The sequence below is a fragment of the Peromyscus leucopus genome, chromosome 16_21, assembly GCF_004664715.2.
Source record: "Peromyscus leucopus breed LL Stock chromosome 16_21, UCI_PerLeu_2.1, whole genome shotgun sequence".
Taxonomy (NCBI): Eukaryota; Metazoa; Chordata; class Mammalia; order Rodentia; family Cricetidae; genus Peromyscus; species Peromyscus leucopus.
Window position 1 is genome coordinate 6,181,889 of NC_051084.1, and position 17,500 is coordinate 6,199,388.

A 17,500-nucleotide genomic window follows, 5' to 3' on the forward strand; every position below is an offset into this window, starting at 1 on the left:
AAGTTCGTTTCTTTCCGCCTGTCTTTCTACTTTTTTTATTGTGATAAAATATGTCTGGCATAACATTTGCCATTTTAACAGCTTTAAGCATACAGTTTCAGTTACCCTTCCCTAATTTTTGTTTTTTTCTTCCTGAGTCAGGGTTTTTCTGTGTCCCGGATCTCGCTCTGTAGACCAGGCTGGCCTTGAACTCACAGAGATCCACCTGCCTCTGCCTCCTGAGTGCTGGAATTAAAGTGTGTGCTATATTTTAAATGTACTGCCAGGCCCCTACATTTTTTTTTTAATTTAGAAAAATTTCAAGTTTACAGAAAAATTACAACAATAATTCAAAAAACACCCAGGTAACTTTTATCCAAGTTACCTTTTGTGAACACTTTGCTTTTTATTTTTTTGTTTGAAAAAAAGGTCTCACTATGGAGGTGGCCAGGTGCTCCCTGTATGGAGCAGGTTGTCTGGCACTTGCAGGGATGCTCCTCTGACAGGCATGCACCACTGTGCTGGGTGGTGACATCTTCTTGTTAGCACTGGCATTTTTCTTTCAAACAAGGTTTCCTTCTGTAGCCTGGACTGGGTTTCAACTCCCAGACATCTTGTCTTTACCTCTCAAGTGCTGGGATTACAGACATGTGCCAGCGTACCAAACTCATTTGCTCTTTGTATGAGCATGTGCGTATACATTTGTGGGAACACACACACTCAGGACCATTGAGAGAAAGTTGTCTAGTCTATATCCTGTTCTCTTCTCCTAAATATTTAGTATGTATTTCCTAGGCATGAAGGTAGTCTCACACATAGAAATCCAGGTAACACTCCAGCTTCCTTCCATATTGCAGCTCTGTCCTCTCTAACTTGGCTTTCTAGCCAGGAGAGAGCCAGGCCGATGTCACCGCTGGTTTAGGTTCCAGGTGTCTTCCTTTAGTCTAGAATAGTTCCTCTGTCATCTCTGTCTCTGAACACTGACACTTTTTAAAGAATCCAGTTCTTTAAAATTTAGCCGGGCTGTGGTGGCTCACCCCTTTCATCTCAGCACTGGGGAGGCAGAGGCAGGTGGATCTCTGTGAGTTCGAGGCCAGCCTGGTCTTCAGAGTGAGTTCCAGGACAGCCAGGATTACACAGAGAAACCCTGTCTTGAAAAACCAATCATCATCATCATAATAATAATAACAACAACAATTTTCTTTCAAGTAGTTGCTCACTTTGTTTCTGTGATGTTTCCTTGGGTTAAGACTCAGGTTCTGTGTTCACAGGACACTATGTGAAAACTGTCAAAATATTTATCTCCTGGTTCCCCATCCCTGCCCCAGTTCTGGGGTTTAAACTGGGGGCTTTTAGGTGCTAAGCATGGGCTCAAACACTACCCTACATTTCCCACCCCTCTGACGTTAAGCCTGAAAACCTTGTCCAGTACAGTTAATATGTTTCCCTTGCCTCCATGAACAAGCAGGAGGTAGAGGAGCTATTCATAACAAGGCCAGTAACCCTCAGGGCATCATTTTATTTTACTTTGGAGACAAGGTTTCACATATCCCAGGCTGGCCTCAAGCTTTAAATGTATCTGAGGATGGTCTCGAACTTGTCACCCCCCACCTTTACCTCCTGTGTTTATAGTCATGTTAGTTACCACGCTCAGTTTTATGCTGTGTTGGGATGGTACACAGGCATTCTAGCAGCCGGGCTATATCCCCAGCTCTACTTCATTTAAAATAGTTTTACTAATGGGCTGAAGACGTAGCTCAGCAGTTAAGAGCACTGGCTGTTCTCACAGAGGATCTGGGTTCAATTCCCAGTAGCCACACAGCTGCTCAAAACCATGTATAACTCCAGTTCCACAGGATCTGATGCTCTCTTCAGCCTCTTGAGGGCACCACACACACAAGCAGTGCACAGACATACATGCGGACAAAATACTCCTACACATAAAATAAAAGTAAATTTTAAAGTATTTTTACAATGATAAGTTTCAAACATACAAATAGCATAAACTCCAGAATATCAACACATGGCCCAGCATCATGTTCTCCTTCCCATATCTAAAAGAGGAGGCTTTCGAAAGACGAAGGCCTCATCACTCTCAGACCCTTTAGAAGTTAAAGACCTTCTTGGTGTCATCAGCTACGTACTATTCGTGTTTCCCTGGTTGTCCTGAGTGTCTGTCTTATTCTTGCTTTGTTTAGTGGGGATCCAAGCAAGGCCCAGGCATTGCGTCTGGTGATGAGTTTTAACGTCTCCGGTTCAGGTCCTGCTCTCCCTTTCTTCCTTAATGGCTGTTTGTAAGGAAATAGGGTTGCAGGTTTATTTGGATTCAAGTTTGTCCTTTGGGATGTTAAGAGAGACCCGTGGGTTTCCACATCATCAGTCTTCAGTATAACCCATTTTTGTTTGTTCCTTTGGCTTTGGGTTTCTTGAGATAGAGCCTGGTGTAGTTCAGGCTGAGCTCAAACTCACTGTGTCCCCGGGGCTGGTCATCTTCTGGGCCATCTGTCAACTTCCTAAGTGTGGCGGTGCAGGCGTGCGTGTGCCACCATAGCTGACGTGTGTGGCATAGGGAGAGGACCCAGGCCCTGTGGGCACTAGAGCCGGCGTCTACCACCCAAGTGCCGTCCCCGACTCCTCGTGCCGGCCACTTCATTGGCACTTATGAAATAGTGACACCCCAGTTTGCCATTGTCCCTCGTGTGTGAGTGGGGCGCCTTGTCTAGAGAAGCTTCTCACCAGCTGCTCACCCTCCTGAAGTGGTTTACAGGAAAGGCGGAGTCTGCCCTCTTCTCTCTAGACCTGTTTTTGTTTTGGGTCTCACTATGTAGCTCTGGCTAGCCTCGATCACTCTATGTAGACCAGGCTGGCTTTGAACTCAGAGATCCTCATGCCTTTGCCTCCTGAGTGCTGGGATTAAAGACGTTTATCACCATACCCAGCAGCTATTTTTGTTTGTTTGTTTTTTAAATTGTTAATTGATTCTCTGTAATATTCCAAAGATGATCAATGAGGTCTTTAAATATATAGCAATATCAGTACAAACCCACAAACGTAAAAATACTGTCTTTGTTTTTACCACCTCAATCCCAGCCCCTTTATTCCCACACTCTCTGACTCTGTCTCCTTGACACTTCCCTAGGTCAGAACTACCCAGTCTTGGACATGGGGCCACATCGGCGACTTCAGTGGACATGGCTGGGCCGTGCTGAGCTGCAGTTTGGGGACCAGACCCTGCATGTGTCCACAGTGCAGATGTGGCTGCTGCTGTATTTCAACCAGACTGAGGTGCCTCGGCTGCTTTAACCCCTTAACCCCGAGTCTTCTCTTCTGCCCGAGTCTCTGTCCTCCCCACCTTCCTTTCCTGTCCTCTTCACCCGACGGGCACTGTTTCTCCCCACCAGGAGGTATCAGTAGAGATCCTGCTGAAGACTTCCGACCTCTCCCCAGAGCTTCTGCACCAGGCGCTTCTGCCCCTTATCGCTGACAATGGTCCTTTGACACTGGAGGAGGCTCAGAACTTCCCCCAGGCGGGTAGGTCAGCGGGTCGGGTCGGGCTGAGCCTCTGTGGCATGGTGGGAGGCCCCGGGGTGGGGGGAGCACACCAGGGAATGAGAGTATGGTAGGATCCTCACTCGTGTCCCTCCCTGTCCTTGGGTACCTGATCGGGACTGGATTCCAGGGATGCTGCGGCTTCGTGAGCCTAGGTCCCAGCCCCGTGAAGAGGTCCTGTGGCTGATACCTCCCCAGACCTATTTCAGTGTAGAGAAGGATGAGGGCCGGACCTTGGAGCAGAAGAGGAACCTCTTGAGCTGTCTTCTTGTCCGGATACTCAAAGCCCATGGGGAGAAAGGCCTCCACATTGATCAGCTGGTTTGTCTGGTAGGCAGAAAGGACCATGCCCTGGGGTCATGCTTGGGGTTAGAGATGGAACCAGAGGTCAGCATAAAAGAAATTGACCTCTTTCAATATGAAACATCATTGGGGTGACATTTCTATCTGGTTCTTCTGGTTATGTGTGTATGACATTCGTTATGTGTATCTTCATGGGGTGTGGGTGTGGGTGTGGGTGCGCACGCGTGCAGATCAGAGGACAACCTTGAGTGTCTGTCCTCACCTTCCAACCTTGCTTGACGTCGGCTTTCTTGTTTGTTACTGCATGTGTGAGGCGACCCGGCCCATGAGCTTCTGTGGATTCTTCTGTCTCTCTCCTTCTCTCCTTCGGAGCACCTGACTTTCACACTACTCTACCAGACTTTGTATGGATTCTGAGGATTTGAACTCAGGTCACTTTGAGGAGCAAGCACTTTATTCCACTGCCTCTGCACCCTTCCGCCTGGGTTTTCTATCCTGACATGAGTGCTTGCCATGTGTGTGATTGAGCAACTGGGTCCTCAACAATAGTACAAATAAAACTAATATGAATACTAGCTTATACAGATATTAACCTTTGCCATTGGCTGGAGGAGAAAAGTGAGGCGTGAAAAGGTCTTGGCTGGTCTCCTGGCCAGTAAGTAGTGGTGGAGCCAGGCACTGTACCCACGCAGGCTGGCTCTGTGGGTAAGGCAGTCTGCTTGTCTCTTCCATCCAGGTGCTGGAGGCCTGGCGGAAGGGTCCAAATCCCCCCGGGAGCCTGGGCCGCGCTGTTGCAGGGGGTGTGGCCTGTTCCAGCACTGATGTTCTCTCTTGCATCCTGCATCTCCTGGGCCAGGGCTATGTGGAACGGCGTGACGACCGGCCCCAGGTCCTGATATATGCTACCCCAGAGCCCATGGGACCCTGCCGGGGTCAGGCAGATGTCCCCTTTTGTGGCAGCCAGAACACTGAGACCTCCAAACCTAGGTAGCCACCCCCGCTCTGTCCACTCAGTGATGAGAAGGGTCATAGGACCAGAGGGTCTTGATGTCCCGTCCTCCAGGAGCCAGCCCGTAGGTAGGCAGGAGGTCCAGTGCATAGATGTCAGTCACTCTTGCGGAGCTGATCTGCTCTGTAAACATGCACAGAGCGTTAGCTGTGCACTTGCCTTGGGGATGTGCTGAGCTCCAGGAAGGTTGCTCCACTGGGGATTTGCTGGAGGCTGTTCTAAGTCACCAGTGCCCCTGAAACTTCCAGCCTCAAGTGCATCCCCCAGGGTGTCACAGCATTGGTGTCTGTCCTCGATGATGCCTGCGTGACGTGTGGACTGAGCTCCCTGACTCTCCAAGCTCGTGTGTGTTATGTGTGGCTGAGTGCAGATCTGACTCAGCCATTCCTTCTGTGAATGCCCAGGCTACTGGTCCACAGGTCACACTTGACACAGGAAGGCTTTCGACATGCTGCTGGCATGCTGAGCAATGGACTGTCCCTTCATTATAAGTCACTTAGTGCCGTGATCCCTGCCCACTGGCCCACAGTGCCCCACATCTACCGTCACTTCTATGAAGGGCTCTGCTCCCCCCCCAGGGGGGGTGGGGGTTCAGTGGTCATGCATAGACTGCCGAGACCAGTGTAAGCTCTGGGTCATAGGTGGGAGCTCATAGTAGGTAAACAGGGTGGAGACACTAAGCACTGCCCTTCTCTCTCCCTAAGCCCAGAAGCGATGTTGGCCCTGGCATCTCTACAGCTGCCTGCAGGCCGCACCATGAGTCCCCAGGAGGTGGAAGGGCTGATGGAGCAGACGGTGCGGCAGGTGCAGGAGACGCTGAACCTGGAGCCTGACGTAGCCCGGCACCTTCTGGCCCATTCCCACTGGGGCACCGAGCAGCTGCTTCAGAGCTACAGTGACGACCCAGAGCCCCTGCTGCTTGCAGCCGGGCTGCGAGTACCCCAGGCCCAGGTGGTCCCGACGCGTCCTGACCACTGCCCAGTCTGCATCAGCCCCCTAGGACCCCATGACGACTCGCCGTCCCTCTGCTGCCTGCACTGCTGCTGTAAGGTGAGCACGCCCCTCCCCGCCTCTCCACCCGCCTCACCCCTCCATCGTTGATGATAAATTCAGGAAGGAAGATGCATTGGGTGATGTCATCGCAAGTGACCGGGTAGGGATAGGGCTTCCCCTCTACATTGAGGAGATCAAGGGAGGCCGCTAGGGGAAGACATCTTGTGAGAGAGGGCTGTAGGCAGAGAGCAGCAGGCTGTGTGGCAGCGGTAACACCGTCTGTTCAGGAGGAGGTCTGAGAAAGGATGAGGAGGTTGAGTGAGATGGCGATTTGTGGGAGTGATGGGTTTAAGCAAGGCGGTGAGATCTTATTTACACTTTTGAAAACTTGCTGGGAGCCGGGGAGGTGGCTCTGCAGATAAAGTGCTCACCGTGCAGCGAGAGGACCAGAGTTCAGATCCCCAGAACACGCAGAGGCCAGCATTGTGCGGACACACCGCACCAGTGCGGACACACTGCACCAGTGCGGACACACTGCACCAGTGCGGACACATGTGCACCAGTGCGGACACACTGCACCAGTGCGGACACACTGCACCAGTGCGGACACATGTGCACCAGTGCGGACACACTGCACCAGTGCGGACACATGTGCACCAGTGCGGACACACTGCACCCACCCACCAAAACCAAAACAAAGCCTTTGGCTGTTGTACGGAGAGCTGTGTAAAGACGAAGATGCTTTTGAGGTGGGCTTTGATATGTTTGCAGGCAGCGCCCACAAGACTAGTGCTAGATGTGCAGGCTTCGGATAGGAGAATCAAGACGCTCCTTTGAACTAAGCCTCTGGGGAGATGGAATGCGCCACTTCCCTGTGTCTGAGAGGAATTTGGGGGCAGAGAGTAGGGGTGAAGGGTGGGGCTTTGAGTGGAAACTCAACTGTCATGTCTGTGTAAGGTGTAAGCCACTCACTGGACGCTGTGGTAAGGGCAGCTGGCCAGCGGGACTTTGAGTTGGAAATGAAGTTGACAGGGGGCCTGGTGGTGGCGGTGCCCGTCTTTAACCTCAGCACTCAGGAGGCAGAGGCAGGCAGATCTCTGGGTTCGAGGCCAGCCTGGGCTACAAAGCAAATTCTAGGACAACCAGGGCTACACAGAGAAACCCTGTCTTGGAAAAGAAAAAAAAAAGTCCCAGCCTGTGAATAAGGCAGAGATGGCAGAGCCACAGGACAGCCACAGGCCCAGAGCAGGGGAGGCCACCAGCACGAGCCGTGTTGGCAGGCACACCGGGCAGAGGGCAGCAGCAGCACTGTTCTAGGCTAAACAGTGGCTGTGGCAGAAGCCAAGAAGTAGAGGGCCGCCCCAGGGTGCTGTCGTCCTGGGCTGTGAGGGACCACGGGGCACCGTGCACCTGTGAGAGTGGGCACTTGGAGAGATTCCCCCTTGCTTATCTAAAAGCGATGCCAGATTCCTTTTTAGTTTGCTTCCCACTTAGTTAGATGTAAAGGGTGCAAAATGGTCCAGATTCTTCACGTGGCCCTGTCAGCTGCGTCCCAGGGGCTTTTATTGATCCTTTTGGAACACGTGATCACAAGCCGAGGAGCAGGTTAAGAGGCTCGCCACCGTGCTTAGAGAGTGAGGCCATTTATCAGGAGGTTCCTGCAACGTGTTAAGGACACCTGCTCCAGGGTGGTTGCTGGAACAACAGAGGCCTTTGGGAAACAGAAATCTGGTGCTGGTAACTTGGGTGGGGTGAGGATGGCTGTGCTGTTGTCAGAATGCAGGGACACACAAACAAGTCTGTTTGAAGGGTGAGCCCTTGGAGGCGGAGCCTCAAGCAGGGAAAGCTGGGGCCCAGGGAATTAGCCATAGGAATGCACCAGGGCCAGCATAGGGGACCCAGGGCCAGTAGGGAGGCTCTGTTCCCCAGGCCACCTTCTCTCTCCACCTTTAAGAAAAAAATTATTGTCTTTAATTCATGTGTATATGTGCATTGTATATATGCCTGGTGCCTGCGGGGGCCAGAAGAGGCATCGGATCCCGTATCTGCGCCATCACACGCTGCTCTTCCCGTCTTAGCACCTCCTCCATGTCCATCTGATAGTATTTATTGGTAGGCCAGTGCCTGAGCCCCATACATCCTCAAAAACAGCTGCAGTTTGATTTCATCCCAAGACACCATGGCATCTGGAAGGCAGGGTCAGCTGTGAGGTAGGCCTAGGAGCCTGCCATCTCTGGCCTTCCATGAAGCCGTGGGAGCATGTGTCAGGTCAGTGGCCAGGGCACCTGTCCCTCATCAGCCCCTCCTTCTGTCTGGGCAGTCTTGCTGGAACGAGTACCTGACGACTCGGATCGAACAGAACTTTGTGCTGAACTGTACCTGCCCCATTGCCGACTGCCCTGCCCAGCCCACGGGAGCCTTCATCCGTGACATTGTCTCCTCTCCAGAGGTCATCTCCAAGGTACCCCTTCCTGCCTGAGGCCCCAGAGGATAGGCTGGCCTCCAGAGGCTAAGAGCATTTGGAGCCTCCTGGAGAGTCCTGCTCTCCCATCATTCATAGCAACTTGCCTCTGCCCGCAGTATGAGAAGGCCCTCCTGCGATGCTATGTGGAGAGCTGTTCCAACCTGACATGGTGCACCAACCCCCAGGGCTGTGATCGCATCCTGTGCCGCCAGGGCCTGGGCAGCGGGACCACCTGCTCTAAGTGTGGCTGGGCCTCTTGCTTCAGCTGTAACTTCCCTGAGGTGGGTGCCCCACTCTGGCCCCTGCCCAGCACCTCTCTCTCTCACACACAGATGTGAGGGGCTTCCTTGTTCCCTGCTACCTGGCTGAGCTGGCTGTGTCCTCACACTCCCCCCACCTAGGCACACTATCCTGCCAGCTGCGGCCACATGTCCCAGTGGGTCGATGATGGCGGCTACTATGACGGCATGAGTGTGGAGGCGCAGAGCAAACACCTGGCCAAGCTCATCTCCAAACGCTGCCCCAGCTGTCAGGCGCCCATCGAGAAGAATGAGGGGTGTCTGCAGTAAGCAGGGGTAGAGGGAGCATGGTGTGGGGGAGGCCTGGCAGTCAGGAAGAAACTCAAGCTCACTGAAGCGCAGAAACCCCTCTGCCCTCACCCAGCATCCCCCAGGGTCACCTCCTGGATTCTCCCCCCAGGTTCTAAGTCCACTGCGTTGGGAAGTCCAAAGAGAGGTGTCCTTAGCAGGGCTTGGGGTGGGACCTTGTCAGTGGTGTGTCCAGCCCCTGGGCACCCCGGGCACCCTCATCCAGAGGCAGCCCCCCTGACAGCTCGAGTCCTCCACAGCATGACCTGCGCCAGATGTAACCATGGCTTCTGCTGGCGCTGCCTCAAGTCCTGGAAGCCAAGCCACAAGGACTACTACAACTGCTCCGCCATGGTGAGGGCCGGGCTCAGGGCTCAGGGGTCGGAGCCCAGCCAGTCAGGACCAGACCAGCTGCGGCTGGCCCCAGGACAGAGCTGTAGGCCCCCAACCGTGGGGAGGGTTCTGGGAGCGCTGCCCATCCAGTGACCAAAGCCCAGGAAGAGTAGGGCCAGGAGTGTGGCCGGGACAACCCTCCACATCCGCATGTGAAGGGACGCTAGGATTACATGGAAGGAACTGGTGAAGGGCAGAGGGGCCGCCTGAGAAGCCCGGCCTGTCAGAGCAGCGCCCACAGGCGTCCGTCCATCCGTCCGTGTGTCCTTCCCAGGTGAGCAGAGCCGCCCGCCAGGAGAAGCGGTTCCAGGACTATAACGAGAGGTGCACTTTCCACCACCGGGCCCGGGTGAGCAGCGCTGGGCTGGGCGGGAAGTCGCAGGGCTCAGTGACTGCGGCCGGCTGGGAGCCGCGTGGCTGCAGACCTCACTTTCCTCCTACAGGAGTTTGCTGTGAACCTGCGGAACCAGGCCGCTGCCATCCACGAGGTGCCGCCACCCAAATCCTTCACCTTCCTCCACGACGCCTGCCGGGCCCTTGAGCAGGCTCGCAAGGTTGTAGCCGGGGGAGGCAGACAGGAAGGGTTTGCAGGGGGCTGAGTGGGCCTGGCTGGAAGAACCAGAAGAGGGGAGGGGTGGAGGTGCCGGGACTCAGGCTGGCTCCACTGACAGGGTCTCCCCTAGGTGCTGGCCTACTCCTGTGTCTACAGCTTCTACAGCCAGGACACAGAGTACATGGATGTGGTGGAGCAGCAGACGGAGAACCTGGAGCTGCACACCAACGCCCTGCAGATCCTCCTCGGTGAGCCTGCTGCACCGCTGCCCGTCTCCTGGTGCTGAGCGTCCCATGCCCCGCCAGCCAGTTTTCCAGGCCCCTCCCTCTCCCGGGTCTAAAGTCCATGACACAGGGTCCTGGGTCACCCTGCCCTTGGCAGCCAAGCCTGGCCCTCTGGAGATGCTCCAGACACTTGTGGGAGGAAGGGCTGGCTGGGTGGGAGAAGGGAGCAGGCCCTGCGCTTGCCCCTGCAGAGGAGACGCTGCTGCGGTGCCGGGACCTGGCCTCCGCCCTGCGCCTCCTTCGGCCGGATTGCCTGAGCACAGGCACGGAGCTGCTCCGGAGGATCCAGGAGAGGCTGCTGGCCATCCTGCAGCACTCCACCCAGGTACAGCCCCGCGCAGCCCCGCGCAGCCCCGCACAGCCCCGGGCAGCCCCGCACAACCCCGCACAGCCCCGCGCAGCCCCGCACAGCCCCGCGCAGCCCCGCACAGCCCCGCGCAGCCCCGCACAGCCCCGCCCAGCCCCACGCAGCCCCGCGCAGCCCGCGCAGCCCCGCACAACCCCGCGCAGCCCCGCACAGCCCCGGGCAGCCCCGCACAGCCCCGCCCAGCCCCGCACAACCCACACAGCCCCGCGCAGCCCCGCACAGCCCCGCCCAGCCCCGCGCAGCCCCGCACAACCCACACAGCCCCGGGCAGCCCCGCACAGCCCCGCACAATCCACACAGCCCTGCACAGCCCCGCACAGCCCTGCACAGCCCCGCACAGCCCTGGGCAGCCCCGCACAGCCCCGCGCAGCCCCGCCCAGCCCCGCACAGCCCGCACAACCCACACAGCCCCGGGCAGCCCCGCACAGCCCCGCACAATCCACACAGCCCTGCACAGCCCCGCACAGCCCTGGGCAGCCCCGCACAGCCCCGCGCAGCCCGCGCAGCCCCGCACAACCCTGCCCAGCCCCGCGCAGCCCCGCACAGCCCGGGCAGCCCCGGGCAGCCCCGCACAACCCCGCACAGCCCGCACAGCCCCGCACAGCCCCGGGCAGCCCGCACAGCCCCGGGCAGCCCCGCACAGCCCCGCGCAGCCCCGCACAGCCCCGCACAACCCACACAGCCCCGCACAGCCCCGCACAACCCACACAGCCCGCGCAGCCCCGCACAGCCCCGCCCAGCCCCGCGCAGCCCCGCGCAGCCCGCACAACCCACACAGCCCCGGGCAGCCCCGCACAGCCCCGCACAATCCACACAGCCCTGCACAGCCCCGCACAGCCCTGGGCAGCCCCGCACAGCCCCGCGCAGCCCCGCACAACCCTGCCAGCCCCGCGCAGCCCCGCACAGCCCGGGCAGCCCCGGGCAGCCCCGCACAACCCGCACAGCCCCGCGCAGCCCCGGGCAGCCCCGCACAGCCCTGCCCAGCCCCGCGCAGCCCCGCACAGCCCGCACAGCCCCGCACAGCCCCGCGCAGCCCCGCGCAGCCCCGCACAGCCCCGGGCAGCCCCGCACAGCCCCGCGCAGCCCCGCACAGCCCCGCACAGCCCCGCGCAGCCCCGCACAGCCCGGGCAGCCCGCACAGCCCCGGGCAGCCCCGCACAGCCCCGGGCAGCCCCGCACAACCCCGCACAGCCCCGGGCAGCCCCGCACAGCCCCGCACAGCCCCGGGCAGCCCCGCACAGCCCCGGGCAGCCCCGCACAGCCCCGCACAGCCCCGGGCAGCCCCGCACAGCCCCGCACAGCCCCGCCCAGCCCTGCCCAGCCCCGCGCAGCCCCGCACAGCCCCGAGCAACCCCGCACAGCCCCGCACAGCCCCGCACAGCCCCGCACAGCCCCGCGCAGCCCTGCTGGGGAAGGGGTGTTAGGAGGCCTGGTCCAGTCCGCTGTGTCATTAAGCTCCTGGGGTTCCTTACAAAGGAGCTGGCTTCCCCAGATCAGGGGTTTGAGCCAGGTGCTTGTCAGAGGCAGTCAGAGGTTTCTCAGACCACACTTCTACGTGTGGGGGTCAGGGCTGTGAGGGTCACTGGAGCAAGAGCTCTCCGCCACTGTCCTCTCCCTGGAGCCTCAGGGAGTCAGACTGCAGGTGTGCTCATGGGAGTCTGGTTCTCGGGAGACATCAGTGGAAGGGATGCCGGGCCCGAGGCCTGGTGCCCTCTGCCCTTCTGCTCCTCAGGCACCCCTGTCTCCCTGTCAGGACTTCCGGGTTGGACTGCAGAGCCCATCGGCCGAGGCTCGGGAGGTGAAAGGATCCAACGTGCCCAGCGATCAGTGAGTGGGCTGCGCAGCGCTGGGGGAGGGCGGCGGGAGGCACGCTCCCACCGGGCTGAGTGGGTGGCTCTCCTTAGGCCCCAGGGCTCCGCAGGGCTGGAAGCGGACGAGGAGGAGGAAGAGGAAGAGGAGGGGGATGTGCCCGAGTGGCAGCATGAGTTTGATGAGGAACTGGACAACGACAGCTTCTCCTACGATGAGGAGTCTGAGAACCTGGACCGCGAGACTTTCTTCTTCGGCGATGAGGATGACGACGATGAGTCCTATGACTGAGGGGCAGGAAACACCTGAGCTGCCCCACCAGGCAGGGCCACAGGGCTGGGGAGTCCGCCCCCCTCTGCCATGGGGGGGGTCCCAGTGTGTGCAGCAGCGCCTTCTGTTGACTGAATAAACCTCTTTTTTCACATACTTCTCTGGAAGCAGCTGAGCACTTCCCAGTGTTCTCTGATGGCCTCTCACTCTGTGTGTGTGTGTGCGCGCGTGTGTGCGTGTGCACGTGCGTGCCTGTGTGTGTGCACCTACATGTGCTGTGGCAGTGTGTATGGGGGTCAGAGAACGCCTGAGGGAGTCAGTTCTCTTCTCCATGTCGGTGCTTGGGATAGAACTCACGTCTTCACCAGCTGGGCCACCTCGCCAGCCCTCCTTCATCTTCACTCTTCTCTTTAGACTTCCAGACTTTTCTATCCTCAGAAAAAGCCCCAAACAGACTCACTGACCTAAACTCACGAAGGGAAGCACAGGTGCCCCTGGCCTAGTTCACAAATGAGACACATGATGATCCGCCCACCTGGCCTCCTGCCATAGATACATGTTCCCCAAAGTGCATGACAAGGCTCCGTCCGCTTAAACCTAAAGTGAGTAGGATGGAAAAGGATGCTCCTGAGGACTTGTTCCGCCTCTACCACTATACATTTTTGTTGTTGTTTGAGATGAGGTCACTCTGCATAGCTCTGACTGTCCTGGAACTCACATATAGACCACACTGACCTGTGTGGATTCAGAAATCCACCTGCCTGTGCCTCCTGAGGGCTGAATTAAAGATGTGCGCCACCACAGCCAAATGAACCTTTTTGACTACTGCGGCTGAGGCTGGAGTGATTCTGGAGAAGTGTCTGGTCAGGATTTAACAAAGTAGGGCCAGGGCCAGGGCCAGAGAGAGGGTTCAGCAGTGAAGATCGCTTGTTGCTCTTGCAGAGGTCCTGGGTTCAGTTCCCAGCACCCACATGGTGGCTGACAACCATCTCTAATGCCAATTCCAGAGAATCCAATGCCCTCTTCTGGTCTCTGTGGGTGCCAGGTATTCATTTGGTTATATACATACATGCAGTCAAAACACACATAAAAAACCTTATTTATTTATTTATTTTTTAATAAAGTAGGGTTAGGTCAGGTACTTGGGTTACTGGAGGGAGCTTTGCCCTCAGGAGGATAAGTCTCAAAGTACCGATCCAGCATGTCGTCCACCTCTCCTTCTGTGTAGTCCCACACCTGGATCCTCGAGCCATCTGCTGCTCCCCGGATCATGGCAGAAAGTACTGGGGAGGGGAAGTGGAGCTGACTCCATGTCCACACTCTGCTCCCCGCCCAGCCCACTGGGAAAGGGAGAAACGGGTTCCCCGAAAGCCAGGAAGGATGCTCACCTCGGCCAGACTGCGGTCGGAACAAGCATAGGATTTGCTTACCAAGAGCCACTGCCCAGCCCAGTTCATAGCCAACACCCAAGGAGGGCTGTGTCACCTCGGCCACGACCACTGGAAAGAGAGCGAAGTAAGACTTTAGCTGGGACCCGAAGGACGGGATGACAGTGTATCTGGTGGGGAAGAAGTCCCTTCTAGGTGTGGAGGCCAGGGACATCCCAGGAATTACCATCCCAGAGGAGCCCGCCTAGAGGAAGAAGGACTGCTCACCATCTGCCTGCCGCAGCCAGGCCAGGTCTTGCTCATGGATGAGCCGGTCGCCCCCAGCAGCTTCCCCTGTGGTTGAGAGTTGAGGTCAAGGATGTTCCCACCCCAGTTCAGGTACTGTGCTCCAGGACCTCCAGAGGCCAGCCCAGGAGAGGAGTCTGCCAAAGGGGCGAGGACTGGGACACCCCAAGAGAAGCCAACCCTGTGTAAGCTGGCAGTGTGCTTGCGATTGGGGCTCGACAAGTGTGTGGAAAGAGCCGATTCACTATGAATCCAGGACATGGCTGGGGTCAGGGGGCCAGGGTCTCAGCTTCCAGCTTGAATAAATGCTACTGTTCAGGATGGTGAGGCTGTTCTGGTGGCAGAGCAGAAACGCCTTGTCAAAAAGGTCATTTGTGAGCAGTAGCACACATCCATAATCCAGCCTCAGGAGGCAGAAGCTGGTGGATTTTGGTGAGTTCCATGGCAGCCAGGGACACACAGACAGACTTTGTCTCAAAAACAAAACAAGTTGGGTGGTAGTGATATATGCCTTTAATCCCAGCATTCAGAAGGTAGAGGCGGTCGGCTGGATCTCAGATTTCGAGGCCAGTTAGTTGGTCTACAGAGTGAGTTCCAGGACAGCCAGGGCTACACAGAGAAACTGTCTAAAAACAAAAACCCACAAAAAAGCGAGCAAGCTCTGTGTGGGTGGTACTTGGGAGGGGGAGGCAGGAAGATGAAGAGTTCAGGGTCATTCTCTGCTACACAGACAGTCTGAGGTCACTATGGGTTTCCATGAGAAACCCTGTTTCAAAAAAAGGGAAAAAAAGTAACAACAGCAAAAAACAGATCCAAAGGCTTTCCCCCCGGGCTATCACACTCGGTGGTCTTTTTGTTTGGTCTCTTTTTCTTTGAGACATTGTCTAACTATGTGGCCCAGGTTGGCCTGGAACTCTTCCTGCCTCAACCTCCAGAGTGCTGGGATTGGAACTGAAAGTTGAGGGCTATCAACCAAATACACCATGAGCTAGCCAACCATAAACGTGAACAGGTCCTTTTCAATCCGCTAGCATTTCTGCCTTGTGGTTCTTTGTCTTGTAAAAGTTTCTCCCAGAATTGCATTGGCGCCCACACCTTATGAGTCTGTTCTTGTGTGGAGCAAGGGAAAACTACTTCAAAGTTTTCTGAACAGAAGTAAAAGAGTTCTAGGTACAACTTTGAAAGTATGCGTCCAGATCGACCCTCAAAGCCTTGCTGGCCATATGCTGGGTCTGGGCTCTCACTGGCTTTCAGTGTGCTGGGACTCGCACGGCCCGGCCAGAGTGCTGGATGGGGCGTGCATTTGCAAGAGAGTCATAAGCCAGGGACTTCCTCAGCCAGCCAGACCCCTAACTTAAAGATCCTAGCCTGCGAGTCCCTAACCTACAGGTCCCTAGCCTGCGGGTCCCCTAGCACGCAAGTCCCTAGGCAGCCAGTCCCCTTAACTTGCAGGTCCCCAGTCTGCGGGTCTCCAGCCCGCGCCGCCTCACCGCGCGAGTCCAGCTCTGCAGCAGCCACGTGCTCAGTGAGCACCTTCCCATAGCGCCGCAGCCGCGATACGATCCGCGCGTACAGCGCCTGGTCCTCGCGCCCGCCGCGGATGCTCCCGCAGAAGTACACGGAGCAGCCGCCCTGCTCCGCGGCCGCCGCCATCGCTGCGCGCGCGCCGCCGCGAGAGGGCGCAGTCGCGACCACGTGATCCGGGCGCGCCCGCTGCAAGCTGACTCCTCCCGGATTGGCTCTTCCTGAGCCGACCCGCCCTGAGCTCTGACTCCTCCCGGTGACCCGCCCCTCCCCAGCTCCCAGCTGCTCAAGCTCTTCTGGACTCTTCCCAGTGCCCTGAAACTCTGTAATAGATGCCTGGGCAACTATGATAGGTTCTCACTAATCTTTCCACAATTTAAAAAAGTGTTGCCGGGCGGTGGGGGTGCACGCCTTTAATCCCAGCACTCGGGAGGCAGAGGCAGGTGGATCTGTGAGTTCAAGGCCAGCCTGGTCTACAGAGTGAGTTCCAGGAAAGGCTCTAAAGCTACACAGAGAAACCCTGATTGTTAATTTTTTTTGGTTTGTTTGTTTTTAATAGATTTATTTATTATGTATACAGTATTTTGTCTGCATGTATCCCTGCAGGCCAGAAGAGGGAGCCAGATCTCATTACAGACGGTTGTAAGCCACCATATGGGTACTGGGAATTGAACTCAGGACCTCTGGAAGAGCAGTCGGTGTTCTTCACCTCTGAGCCATCTCTCCATCCTGTTAATTTGTTTTTTAAAACATTTTATCATTCTCCTGGCTGTGGTGGCGCACGCCTTTAGTCCAAGCACTCCGGAGGCAGAGGCAGGGGGATCTCTGTTAGTTCTAGACCAGCTTGGTCTACAGAGTGAGTTCCAGGACAGCCAGGGCTACACAGAGAATATCTAGTGTGATTTAATCCAATCCACCCCCAATCTCTCCCCTCCAATCCCTTCTCTACCCGATACACCAACTTCATGTGCTCTTTTATTACTACTACTACTATTAACTTTACGTGTGTACGTGTTTTGTCTGCGTGTACTCTGTATACCATGGAGCGTGCCTGGTGCCTCAAGAGACCACAAGAGCACAGTGGGATATCCTGGAACGGGAGTGATAGATGTTGTGAGCCACCAAGTGGGTGCTGAGAATCAAACCCAGGTTCTCTGGGAAAGCAGACAGTGAGTGCTCTTTACCACTGAGCCATCTCTCCAGCCTCCCCTCCCCACTTTAATGTAATATTCACTGGATCCACTAGGTGTTAGGCATGTGTGTGTGGTATGGAACCGTCCACAGGAGGAAGTACAGGCGGCCTCTCAGGGCTGTCTGCCCAGGAGTCCTCAGCTACTCGTCATGGTTCCCTTCACACAAACGGGGATTTGGGCCAGCTTGACCTTGTGCAGGCAGTCACAGCGGCTGTGAGCTCCTGTGGAACCCCATGTCATGACAGTATCCCTCTCTCCCTTACATTCTTTCACCCACTCTTCTAGAATGATCCCTGAACCTCGGAGGGAGGGGGTATGGCACACGGAGATGGCATTTGCATTCATACACTCTACAACTCTACAGCTGTGGGACTCTGCACTAAATCTGGGTCTACCACAAAAAGAAGCGTGTCTGATGAGGGCCAAGACATGCTCTAATCTGTGGGTACAGAGATAAGAAATTGGGCAGGACTATTACAGTTTCTAGGATTTGACTCGGCACCACCCCCATGGCCACCACGCTGGCCCTGCCCCTCTCCAGACCTCCTGC

At 56.5% G+C, this 17,500-nt stretch overlaps 2 protein-coding genes across 2 annotated transcripts in view; one reads left to right on the forward strand and one right to left on the reverse strand.

Moving 5' to 3' along the window:
• Window positions 1-12,720, forward strand: part of Cul9 (cullin 9) — a 41,607-nt gene extending 28,887 nt beyond the window's left edge. The window contains exons 27-41 of the mRNA XM_028887147.2: window positions 3,119-3,264; window positions 3,381-3,510; window positions 3,659-3,858; window positions 4,568-4,818; window positions 5,545-5,890; window positions 8,154-8,294; window positions 8,414-8,578; window positions 8,699-8,862; window positions 9,145-9,238; window positions 9,552-9,626; window positions 9,721-9,831; window positions 9,961-10,078; window positions 10,306-10,439; window positions 12,235-12,308; window positions 12,386-12,720. Coding sequence (XP_028742980.1) covers window positions 3,119-3,264; window positions 3,381-3,510; window positions 3,659-3,858; window positions 4,568-4,818; window positions 5,545-5,890; window positions 8,154-8,294; window positions 8,414-8,578; window positions 8,699-8,862; window positions 9,145-9,238; window positions 9,552-9,626; window positions 9,721-9,831; window positions 9,961-10,078; window positions 10,306-10,439; window positions 12,235-12,308; window positions 12,386-12,581 — 2,345 coding nt within the window. The 3' untranslated portion in view covers window positions 12,582-12,720. The remainder of the gene's footprint in view (window positions 1-3,118; window positions 3,265-3,380; window positions 3,511-3,658; window positions 3,859-4,567; window positions 4,819-5,544; window positions 5,891-8,153; window positions 8,295-8,413; window positions 8,579-8,698; window positions 8,863-9,144; window positions 9,239-9,551; window positions 9,627-9,720; window positions 9,832-9,960; window positions 10,079-10,305; window positions 10,440-12,234; window positions 12,309-12,385) is intronic.
• A 923-nt stretch (window positions 12,721-13,643) lies between these two features.
• Dnph1 (2'-deoxynucleoside 5'-phosphate N-hydrolase 1) lies at window positions 13,644-15,916 on the reverse strand. Its single transcript, XM_028887219.2, has 4 exons — window positions 15,724-15,916; window positions 14,216-14,281; window positions 13,949-14,059; window positions 13,644-13,843 (listed from the first exon to the last, which is right to left on the reverse strand). Exons 1-4 carry the CDS (start codon window positions 15,884-15,886, stop codon window positions 13,695-13,697), a joined length of 489 nt encoding a protein of 162 aa, XP_028743052.1. The 5' UTR covers window positions 15,887-15,916; the 3' UTR covers window positions 13,644-13,694.
• Between the last annotated feature and the right edge of the window lie 1,584 nt (window positions 15,917-17,500).